This window comes from Pyrus communis, chromosome 15, assembly GCF_041283825.1.
Source record: "Pyrus communis isolate YQ-2024b chromosome 15, ASM4128382v1, whole genome shotgun sequence".
Taxonomy (NCBI): domain Eukaryota; kingdom Viridiplantae; phylum Streptophyta; class Magnoliopsida; order Rosales; family Rosaceae; genus Pyrus; species Pyrus communis.
In genome coordinates, this window is record NC_142579.1 from 2,357,326 (window position 1) to 2,369,395 (window position 12,070).

General features: G+C 37.4%; 1 protein-coding gene across 3 annotated transcripts; it reads left to right on the plus strand.

Moving 5' to 3' along the window:
* The first annotated feature begins 361 nt into the window (after nt 1–361).
* Nucleotides 362–11,674, plus strand: LOC137727996 (uncharacterized protein At5g08430-like). 3 transcript variants are annotated; one of them, XM_088685490.1, is made up of 9 exons: nt 362–450; nt 715–870; nt 1,966–2,045; nt 2,874–3,120; nt 4,330–5,145; nt 5,416–5,454; nt 10,457–10,524; nt 11,069–11,128; nt 11,370–11,674. In XM_088685490.1, the coding sequence occupies exons 5-9, from the start codon at nt 4,821–4,823 to the stop codon at nt 11,445–11,447; spliced, it is 570 nt and encodes a 189-aa protein (XP_088541616.1). In that variant the 5' UTR covers nt 362–450; nt 715–870; nt 1,966–2,045; nt 2,874–3,120; nt 4,330–4,820; the 3' UTR covers nt 11,448–11,674. The 3 variants fall into 3 exon arrangements, with proteins under 3 accessions (XP_088541616.1, XP_088541615.1, XP_088541617.1); XM_088685489.1 differs by having other exon boundaries at nt 2,933–3,120; XM_088685491.1 differs by lacking the exons at nt 362–450; nt 715–870; nt 1,966–2,045; nt 2,874–3,120 and adding an exon at nt 3,764–3,994.
* The last annotated feature ends 396 nt before the right edge of the window (nt 11,675–12,070 follow it).

A 12,070-nucleotide genomic window follows, 5' to 3' on the forward strand; every position in this document is an offset into this window, starting at 1 on the left:
TAACGCTAATTTTAATATTAATATTTGTAAAATATTATGTAAGAAATATGCAGTATTAGAGAGTTTCTGAAAAATTTCATTTTTGAAAAAGTATCTTCAATATTTTTTTTTTAATACCTCACAGTTTAATATTAATTTTTTAATTAATATTATAAAATATTATGTTAAAATATAAAATTACAAAGAATTCATGCAGACGTCTGCTCGTATCCAAGAGAAACGCTAATGAGAGTTCCAATTTCGTTTCGGGTGTGGCAAAAGTGCACCAATTTATTTATTAATTAATTGTTTTATAAGAAAGGGATTTATTAGGTATAAAATAAAATAGAAAATAAAATTTATAAGATTCTTTCTTTTCCAAAAGAACTCCAAGCTCTGTGTTATTGTTGATTACTTTACTTCCTTCTTCCTTCCTTCACAGGGGATTCTGCTACATAGATTCATTGCATGGTATAGAATTACTCTCTCTCTCTCTCTCTCTCTCTCTCTCTCTCTCTCTCTCTCTCTCACTACTCACTTTTTCGTTTCTGTATATATGTCTGTCTGTCTATATATCTACATATATGTATGTGTGTATATATGTATATGTCTTTTAATTTTTCGGTTTCAAACGTTGAAAGCAAAGGAAAAATTGGATTTATTTGAGCTTTTATAAGCAGTAATTATTATTTATTTGGTTTTGATGGTGTTTTTTTGGGGGGATTTTGTGTGTAGGGACTAGAGAATCTAGCGAGATAGAAGGGCAAGGATGAAGAGGCAGAAGAGAAAAGAAGAGAAAAAAATAAACAAGGAGGAGCAGGAGGAAGATGCAGAAGAGGATTGGTGCTTCGTCTGCAAAGATGGTGGAGACCTCATGTTATGCGACTACCCGTCAGTTGCTCGCCCTCCTTTCCCCTTTACTTTTACTGATTGAACTTCAGTGTGTATATGTATGTGTAAGTGCACGCGTTCTTGGTTATGCCACCCAACCCAAGTTTGAATTTTCCTCGTTTGAAAGTTGAGGCAGTTTCATTATATACGTGTGTATTATTGTGTGCGCGCGCGCATGCACGCATGTAGATGTGCGTTAGGCCACCCAAGTTCTAAGTGTCGAGGATTGAGAATTAGAGTAATTTAGAATATAATATCACTATCAAGTAATCTGCTTTAAAAGAAAGTGCAACATAGTCATAGTCATAGATAGTCAATCATCCATCCACATCCCCCAATATTTCTTTTTCCTTGTTTTGTTTATTTGAACTTTCAACTTAACATACAACATTTCCTTTTAAGAAGATATTGAGAGAGGATCATCCAAACAACCTAAACCTCTTCATATGCCTGACAAGTCTGGCTTGATTTGCTCAACCCGGCTCACTGGCTCATTGGCAGGGTCCCAACCAGACCAGAGTACAGACTCAAGAAAATGCTATATACATTTATTATTTCTTTTCATTTATTTTCAGCATTATGAGCCATTATAATATATTAAATAAAAGAAAAGTTGTAACAAAATTAGGGTTTTAGGCCTACAATCTGCGAACTTCTCGTGACTCATGAAGGGGTGACAAACGGTAAATATTTGAGGACTGTAGGTTCGTGTATGAATCACCGGTAGGTGAAATATGTATTTTTATATGGAAATGTTCTCTTTCTGGTCCCAAAATGTCAAATATGAATCAACAATAGGTGAAATAAAGTCTAAATATGCGGTTCTAATTATTTCGTGCCAGATATTTGGCAAACGATCATCACGTAGAGATAAGTACTCTATTGCCATAGCATGTTATTGTTGTCAGAATTTGAATTTAAAACTCATATTCAAACATGCTTTAACCTAATTGATCGTCTTGCTGATTATTTGACAACATGTTGAAATACAGAAAGAGAGCATTTGCTTATGTGTGTGCGATTTTCGATCATCTAGCATTTATTCAATGATTTATTTCTCTACTTCTATATTATTAACAACCTGATTCATTTCAGGGGCTGCTTAAAGGTATATCATGCTCAATGCGTGGGTAAAAAGAAATCCTTCACTGTGGCTGGAAAACGCTGGATTTGTAGTAAGAAACTTCACATTTATCAATGATGATATATAAGTATTTCAATTGAAATCATTGCACTTGGACTATGACACAATTGAAAGTTCCAAATCAACTCAGAAAATTCATGTGGCCCTTTCCCCTTTCATAAGGTCTTTTTCTTTCAATAAAAAATCATGCTATTTCTCAAGACTCTCTTTCTTTGTCTCTATCAGTATTGGGGTGCAGGGCGGGCTGTGGGTAAAAGACAGATTTTAATGTAACATAAATAGATAGAACAATAGGAATTCGATCGTGCCCTTAATTCTTTAGGACGCTCTTCATTAAGCAGAACCATTAAGCGTTTCTGTCTAAGTGTTGAACCACATAAAGGGCTTCAGCAACCAAACTTTTGTATTTCCTACCCAAATACGTAGAATTGAAGAGAAGCTTCTCAAAGGAGAGTAAATTTCACTGACCCCAACTTCAAATTAGCGTTCAGAGTTGAAATCTGAGGCCCTTTGTGTGGCCTTTAATTAAAATGCAATAGCATAATTAACAAGCCAAACGGCCACCATTTGGAGGACTCATTAGAGCTTGTCTTCCGAAGTCCCCTATATGAAGGCTACTGTATCCAAGAGATTCTTCTAGCGTCTTTTAATATGAATGCTGTTCATCTACTTCATAAGTGTACATATCCATAGTATCTATGGTCATGGTTGGTTGACATGGTAATATATCTTTGAAAGAGTTCTTAGCATTTAGAAAGGTATAAACACATTTTTTCATGTTTGAAAATTTCCCGTCACAGAAATGCACATGATTGATTAAGCACTTCCATAGAATGATTTGTATCGTTATATTTTGCAGTACTACTTTGGAGAATTTATGTCTTGGAAGTTTGAAAGACGATGCATTTTATGTTTTAGGGAAGCATTCTTGTGCATTATGCCGATGTACCCCAAAGTTTTACTGCTTTTGTTGTCCGAATTCAGTATGTCGACATTGCATAAGCAGTTCTAAGTTTACACACGTTAGAGGAAAGAAAGGGTTTTGCAAGGAATGTTTGGAGCTTATTCTACTGGCAGAGCAAAACTCAGAATATGGTTCCAATGGTGTAAGTTAATTAATCTTACTTTGTAAACTAGTTCACAAATCTCTTTTACTTGTTCTATTACATTTCCGTCCGCTATTAATTATTTTATTTGTAGGAAATTCTAGTAAGTAGTTCTATAATGTTGCATCTTTGTTTGGGTTATGTCAAGACTTAAGTAGAAGGTTATATCGTTTTAGAAATTACATTATTGTCGTTTACCACCAAGATAGATGCTTTCTTGAAAGTGTAGACAAGCCAATACTCTCCTTTCGCTCTCTGGGAACACATCTGAAGAGAGAAAATATACAACGCTTTCAGATTGCACAACAAAATGATAGAGATTTGATGTTTCGCGAAGGTTACTTCCAGTATTGTAACTTGTAAAGCATGCACATCATGTATTTGCCTGACTTCATGCCATATAATTTGAGTTCTGATTAATAGCTTTCACTTTTCCTTTTTCTTGTTTTATTATTTACCAAGTATAAATCGTGTATCCTTAGTAGTTTCAGATAAGAACAGCTAAACTAAAAAGGGAAGAAACAGAGTAGTAATTGATTTTGTTCTTATCTGAAGCACGAATACCTGGCTTATACTTGGTAAATATTCAAATAAGGAAAAGGAAAAGGGAAAGCAGTATAGAGTTAATCACATTTTGGCTTGTATCTATTAATCAGAACTCGAATTATACAGCGTGGGAATGACAATAAATGTGATGTGCATGCGTTACAATACTGAAAGTAAACCTTCTCGGAACTACAAAAACCTGCCATTTTCTTGTGGAATCTGAAAGCCCTTTATATTTTCTTTCACCGGAGTTGTTCCCATAGAGTGAGAGGGGACTACAGGCATGTCTGCAATTCTCATCGGATTTTTTACCTCTTTATAAACCAAGGTACAATTTTCACCATATCCGAACTTCTTTTTTCACATCAAAGGTATAAATTTCTCCAGGTCTGAACTTTTCTTTCACTTCGTTAGAAATTTTTCTTCCGAGATTAGGATTGGTGACTGTTCTGTAGTTTATGCAAATAGGAGATCCTCGCTATTTGTTGTACTTGAACTTGATATAGGTTCTGTGTAAATTGATGACAGACATTGAGCTAAAAACTACAGAAAACATAAATTCATCTTCTTTATTTAAGTTTCAGTCTCTATCTTATATGTTCATCTATCGTATAGTTAATTATCTATGCTTCTGTTTTTGGTTGTATGATTTTTGAATTTCAGGAAAAAATAGACTTCAAGGATCGAGATACACTTGAATGCCTATTTAAAGAATATTGGGAAATCATAAAGGAAAAAGAAGGCTTGACTTCAGATGATGTCTATTCCGCAGATGTACTGTTAAAGAGGGGAGAAAATAAAACATACAGGTTTGATTTTGTAAAATCTGGCGAGGTTGAAGAAGCTATTGACCTGATATCTAATAGTGACACTTCTGACACAGAATTTCTGAGACCGATGGGAAAAGGGAAGGCACAAGAGATTATCGGATGGGCATCCAAAGCTCTCATTGAGTTCCTGCGATCTATTGGTATAGATACAACCAACAAGTTATCGCAGTATGATGTGGACTCAATCATCTATGATTATATCAAAGAGAGAAACCTTTTTGACCCAATAAAAAAGAAAAAGGTCATATGTGATGAGAAGCTTTATTCTATTTTCGGAAAGAAGTCCGTGGATAGGATAAAAATATATGGTCTTTTGGAGGACATATGGCCGAGAACTTGGTTATATCGGATGAAGATGACAGTGAGCTGGAAGACAAGAAGAAAGATACAATGATGGCAAGCAAGAAACAAAGAGTGAGCTCAGGTATAGCATCTATTGAAAAGGAAGTGAGTCCTAGTGTCCAGAAAAGTTTTTTTGCATCTATAGTTCCTGAGAATATCAAGCTTGTCTACTTAAGGAGGAGTTTAGTGGAGGAGTTCTTGAAGCAGCCTGAAAACTTTAAGAGCAAGCTACTAGGAACTTTTGTGAGAGTGAAAAATGATGCCAGGCTTCGTCTGACAAATTCTCACCAACTTTTACAAGTTGAAGGTAATTGTTGTTGGCAATATATTATGTGGTAGATTATTGTGTTAATAATGTCAGATTGGAAAAATGTTAGCCTTCTAGTCTGATTTTTTTTTTATTCAATATAATATGTAACATGTTGATGTCTCAATGATTGGATATGCCCCTCCTCGTCATACAATGTAAAATTGATCCTCAAAAGTTATGGCGGTGCTATCTTGACAGGAATGCTCTTATTTTCTCCATTGGAAATTCCTTGATTTATTCAAGTTTTTTACTTTTATATCGTTGCAGGTATAAAGAAAGACTCAACAGCTGATGAAATGGACGGTGAAATTTGTTGGTATTTTACAGTTTACTAACTCAATACCAAAATATGTGGGTGATAAGTTTACAAACTCTATCACACCTCTTTCACTTTGCACTCTCAAATAAAATTGGACAAAGAAAGAAATAGAGAAATGAGGGAAGCAACAAGCTTTGGCCAAACACTTGGACTTTGATATATGAAAAAGGTTTACAAACTGTTGGAATAAGAAAGCTTACAAGCTTCTTCACAATTGGAAGTGGGATTCGGATGGGATGATTTACAATGCTTGAGAACTTGGGTATTTATAGCAAACCAAATGATTAAACTAAAATTATTTATTACCACACAAAACACATTAATTGCACCTAATAATTTTTATTCAACCATACCTAACATTGCCTAACTTTCCATGCCTAACTTTGACATTGATTTTCAACAATAGCTAGCAGCAACATTTTACAACCTGTTTTGATTTGAATTTCCAACACACCTCCTCAAATCAAAACGCCTTCATTCCTAGCATTTCACCCAGTAGCCGGAATGTTTCAATTGGCAATGGCTTTGTGAAGATGTCTGCCACTTGTTCCTTGGTGTGACAGTAGACAAGTTCAATTGTCTTTTGCTTCACATGGTCCCTTAGAAAATGGAACCTGGTATCAATGTGCTTGCTCCTTCCATGTTGAACAGGATTCTTTGCAAGTTTGATTGCAGACACGTTATCTACATGAATCACAGTCGATTCCACTTGTGGATGACACACTGACTTCAACAGATTTCTTAACCAAATTGCCTCACACACGGTTGAGGCTACAGCAACATACTCGGCTTCACATGATGACAAAGCAACAATTGATTGCTTCTTTGAAGTCCATGAGAAAGCTGTTGATCCTAGAAAAAACACATAGCCAGTTGTGCTTTTCCTTTCATCTTGGTCACCTCCCCAATCACTATCTGAATAACCAAATAATTTTGCATCTTCACCAAAATTATAAAATAGACCATAGTTTAGAGTACCTCTTATGTACCTCAAAATTCTCTTGGCGGCCAGCCAATGAGACTCCCTTGGTGTTTCCATGTATCGACTCACGAGTCCAACACCATAAACTATATCAGGTCTTGTGATTGTAAGGTACCTTAGGCTTCCAACGAGGCTTTTGTACACTGTTGAGTTTACAAACTCACCCTCTCCTCCTTTGGACAGCTTCAATCCAGTTGCGACTGGGGTATTGACAGTGTTGCACTTGTCCATATTGAACTTCTTCAATATGTCTCTCATGTACCTTTGTTGAGAGATGTAGATACCATCACTTTCTTGCTTCACTTCTATGCTAAGAAAGTATGACATTAATCCATTGTCAGTCATCTCGAATTCACTGAACATGGATTGCTTGAACTCATGGAACATTGCCTCATTGTTTCCTGTAAACAATAAATCATCTACATAGAGACAAATAATTAAGAACTCCCCTTTTTCACCATTCTTCATGTAAACTGAATGCTCGTATGGACATTTCTGAAATCCATTTTGGTGAAGGTAGTTGTCGATCCTTAAGTTCCAAGCTCGTGGTGCTTGCTTGAGGCCGTACAAAGCCTTCTTCAAACGATACACCTTATCTTCTTCTCCTTGTACTTGGAAGCCTTCCGGTTGTTCCACGTACACTTCTTCCTCAAGTACTCCATTAAGGAAGGCTGACTTGACATCTAGTTGATAAATTTTCCATTTATGATGTGCGGCAAGAGAGATTAGCAATCTTACCGTGTCAAGTCTCGCAACTGGAGCATAGACTTCATCATAGTCCACTCCATACTTCTGTTTGTAGCCCTTTGCTACAAGCCTTGATTTGTATCGATCCACACTCCCATCTGCAGTGCGTTTGATCTTGTAAACCCACTTGACACCAATAGCCTTCTGATTTGGTGGGAGCTTTGTCAGCTCCCAAGTGTCATTCTTCTCGATGGCATGGATCTCTTCTTCCATGGCTTTCTTCCAACAATCTTCTTCCACAACTTCATTGAATGAGAAAGGCTCGTGGTCTGCATACAAGCAGAAAAGGTTGGTTTCTTCTTCTTCTTCTTGTCCATAAATCTCTGTGAGACTCCTTAACCTCACTGGAGTTGAGGAGCTGCTTTCCTCACTAGATGTATGACCACTCCTTGCAATTCTGTGCACTGGAGTTGTTGTAATTGTTTGAGCAGGCTGTTGCTCAATCGGTGGTACAACTTCTGGTTCTTCAAAATCAGTGGAGACGATCTTCTCTTTACTGACTTCTTTGTTGTTCCACGTCCATGTCTCTTCCTCACTGAAGATGACATCTCTACTAACCACTAGTTTGCCAGTTAGTGGATTGTAGAGCTTGTATGCCTTGGACTCTTCACTATAGCCCACAAACACACACTTCTCACCTCTATCATCAAGTTTCCTCCTCTTGGCTTCTGGAACTTGAGCATATGCAACACACCCAAAAATTCTTAGGTGTGTAACATTCGGCTTGTATCCACTCCAAGCCTCTTGTGGTGTCATCCTCTTGACACTCTTTGTTGGACATCGATTCAACAAATAAATCGAACAAGCTACAGCTTCTGCCCATAACTCTTTTGGCAAATTCTTCTCCTTAAGCATGGACCTTGTCATGTCAAGGATGGTTCGATTCTTTCTTTCGGCTATCCCATTTTGCTGTGGGGTATAGGCAGCAGTAAGTTGATGCCTAATTCCTTGCTCCTTGCAGTATGCTTGGAAAGCATTGGAGGTGTACTCTCCACCTCTATCTGATCTCACAGCCACAAGTTTGTGGTTACTTTCTGCCTCTGTGAGTGCCTTGAACTCCTTGAAAATTTTTAGGGCAGCTGACTTCTCCTTGAGAAAATAGACCCAAGTCTTTCTACTGAAATCATCAATGAAGGTAATAAAATACCTATTACCTCCATAAGACATGGGATCCAATGGACCACATATATCTGTGTGCACCAACTGCAGTGGTGCCTTTGCTCTCCATGTATCACCAACAGGGAACGATAGTCGTGCTTGCTTGCCAAGCACACAACCTTCACATACTTGGCGTGTGGTTTCAATCTGGGGTAGACCACGAATCATTCCTCTACTTGACAGCAACTTTAGGCCATTGAAATTAAGATGGCCAAATCGAAGATGCCATTTCCATGACTCATCTTCCATTACACCGATGTTGCAGCTTCCAATCTTTGTGTTCAAATTCAACGGAAACATCCGGTTCTTTGACATTCGAACACGTGCAATAAGCTTTCTCCTTGCATTCCTGAGAGTGAGAAGCATGTTCTCCATATGTATAATGTACCCTTTCTGGAGCAGTTGACCAATGCTCAGAATGTTGCTCTTCATACCTGGTATGTAGTAGGTATCGGAGATGTATTCTTCTCTTCCATCCTTCTGGATGATCTTGATCTTCCCTTTGCCTTCAACTGGCAACTTTGAGGAGTCACCAAGACTTACAGATCCATAGGCCCCTTTTTTGAGTTCGGCAAAAAACTTCTTCTTTCCACACATGTGATTGCTTGCACCAGAGTCCAAATACCAAACATCTTGTTGGCTACTGGAATCATGGTGTGCTAGTAAGACTGTAAGTTCTTCATCAGTATTTCCACTTGATTCTGCCATGTTGACATGCTCACCATTTTTATGTGAACATTCATTGGCATAATGTCCATATTGCTTACAGTTGTGACACTGGATATGCGCCTTTCCTCGAGTAGATCTCCACTCCTGAGACTGACCTTGATTTTGTGCATAGCCTCGACCTCTTCCTCGGGCTCGTCCTCGGCTACGGTTGGATGAGCTCCCACGACGTGAGTTCCACTGCCCACGACCTTTATTTGGTTTGTCAATATTCAACTTTGACTCCAAAGCTTGCTCTAGCGTTGTGGGGCTTGCATTCTTCTGAATGCGTTGCTCGTGAACTAGGAGGGATCCTAGTAGCTCTTCTGCGCTCATCACCTCCAAATCCTTGGATTCCTCAATGGCAGTCACCACATGCTCAAACTTAGATGTGAGTGACCGGAGTATCTTCTCCACAACTCGTACTTCATCGAGTCTCTCGCCATTTCTCCTCATCTGATTTACTATCACAATGAGCCTTGAGTGATAGTCGGAGATGCTCTCCCCTTCATTCATATGAGCAGTTTCAAAATCTGCTCGAAGTGATTGTAACCTCACTTTCTTGACTCGATCTACTCCTTTGTAGATTGTACTGAGTGTATCCCATACTTGCTTGCTCGTTGTTGCTTCTGCAACCTTCTCGAACGTTGAATCTTCCAAACCCTGGTATAGAAGATACAGCGCCTTTTGGTCCTTCTTTCGTAAGTCCTTGAGAGTGTTCCTTTGATCCGCAGTATATACGGCTTCTTGCTCGGCAGTGGGTACAACATACCCACTACTGACAACTTCCCATAGCTCATGTGATCCAAACAATGCTTTGAATTGGATGCACCATCTTTCATAATTTTCTTTCTTCAATGTGGGAACTTGGAGTTGCACTAAGTTGGACGCCATAACTGCTGCACCTGCCAGAATGGTATTCTGGCTCTGATACCAATTGTTGGTATTTTACAGTTTACTAACTCAATACCAAAATATGTGGGTGATAAGTTTACAAACTCTATCACACCTCTTTCACTTTGCACTCTCAAATAAAATTGGACAAAGAAAGAAATAGAGAAAGGAGGGAAGCAACAAGCTTTGGCAAAACACTTGGACTTTGATATATGAAAAAGGTTTACAAACTGTTGGAATAAGAAAGCTTACAAGCTTCTTCACAATTGGAAGTGGGATTCGGATGGGATGATTTACAATGCTTGAGAACTTGGGTATTTATAGCAAACCAAATGATTAAACTAAGATTATTTATTACCACACAAAACACATTAATTGCACCTAATAATTTTTATTCAACCATACCTAACATTGCCTAACTTTCCATGCCTAACTTTGACATTGATTTTCAACAATAGCTAGCAGCAACATTTTACAACCTGTTTTGATTTGAATTTCCAACAAAATTCTCCTGCAAGTTTCCAATAGAGATATCCCGATTTGTAGGCTGGCAGATTCAGACTTCACTGAGGTAATTGACCGGTATAAGAATTATTCAGTTTTCTTTATATGTAACATAATTCACTCAGAAGGTTATGTAATTGGAGAGCTCTCTACTTCTATTAATCAAACCCTCAACCTTCCATCTTTCCTCAGAAGGTTTAAATAATTTCCTAGTACGACTTGGATACACAGACCATTTTTTATCAATCTGTTTTAGTTATATAGAGATGTAAGATTTCAAGTATGAATTTTTTGAACATTTGGTACTTGATATGAACTTCTTCTAATTCTTATTACAAATATCGCCTTGTTTTTAGTCTACATAAAACAAAACATTTTGACATGGCGAGTTATTGTGCAAACATCTGTATTTGCATTGCATCTTATTCTCTAACATGGACTCATTAGAAGTATAATAAATTGAACTAAACTTTCTCATGCATAGGTCAGGGAACTAAGAAATAAAACTTTTTGTCTTGTCCAACATTTAAGCTATAAATATCCTGTTATTTGTGATTCTGGAAATGCACAGATCGGTTTGTTGCTTTGATAATAATATGTCCTACTTGCAGGACGAATTTAAGGAGTTGCGGGAAAATGTGGCAAATGGCCTGCTAAGGAAGCCTACAGTTGTAAGTTTGAGATTTCCTTCTTGAATCTTTCCGATAATGGTGAACAGTTTTTTTCTTTTTCAGTTTAATTATCTTCGTTCCGGTTTCTGGCAAAAGGTTTGTGCGGTTCACCATGAAGATCTTTATTCATATGGCCAACTATTAGAAAATCGAATGTCATGAAAAGTTCGTTTATTCCATCATAAATATCTTTTGTGAACGATGGTATTTCAACCTCTAATCATAATTTATTGTTTCACAGGCCGAGCTTGAACAGAAGGCAAGACTTCTGCATGAGGATATAACTAAGCATGCAAGTATTACTACTTTATGGCATTAATTTCGCATATATGTTGCCTATTTCCTCTATGCCCCCACTCTATAACAAAATGTGAAAACTTTTATCAGATAGATCGTTTCTCTGAATAGTACTAGTGAAATGCCATGGCGGCAAATTGCTTGCTTGTTATTTTTCTGATCTAAATTGACATATTGTAATCAGTGGGTTGAGAGAGAGTTGGTCAGGTTACAGAACTGCATTGATCGAGCAAATGAGAAGGGACGAAGAAGAGAATATCCTTCCATGGTCTATATGCAACTATTCCCTAGTTAAACTTTCATAACTTTGAATGCTTTAATCTGAGCTTGTTTTATTATAGGTGAAAGTCCTCCCATTGGTTTGCAGTTTATTTTATTTTATTTTCATGGCCAATTTTTCCCTCCACTCAAAGGGCATGTTTGCAAACGCCGCTTCCAGTCCAACGTTTTTAACAAAGTACAACAGAAATTGTTTGTTGAAAGTCGTTTTTTATTGTAGTTTACAATTGCATTGTCCTGTCCCAATTTTTGACCATGAATGGCATCTAGTCAAAAGCAGTGGTTGAACGAGATGCCAAATTTTCCAGTATTTTGATAATATTTACTTGGAAATATCAGGTTTTGGTTCTTCATGCATCACTTTTA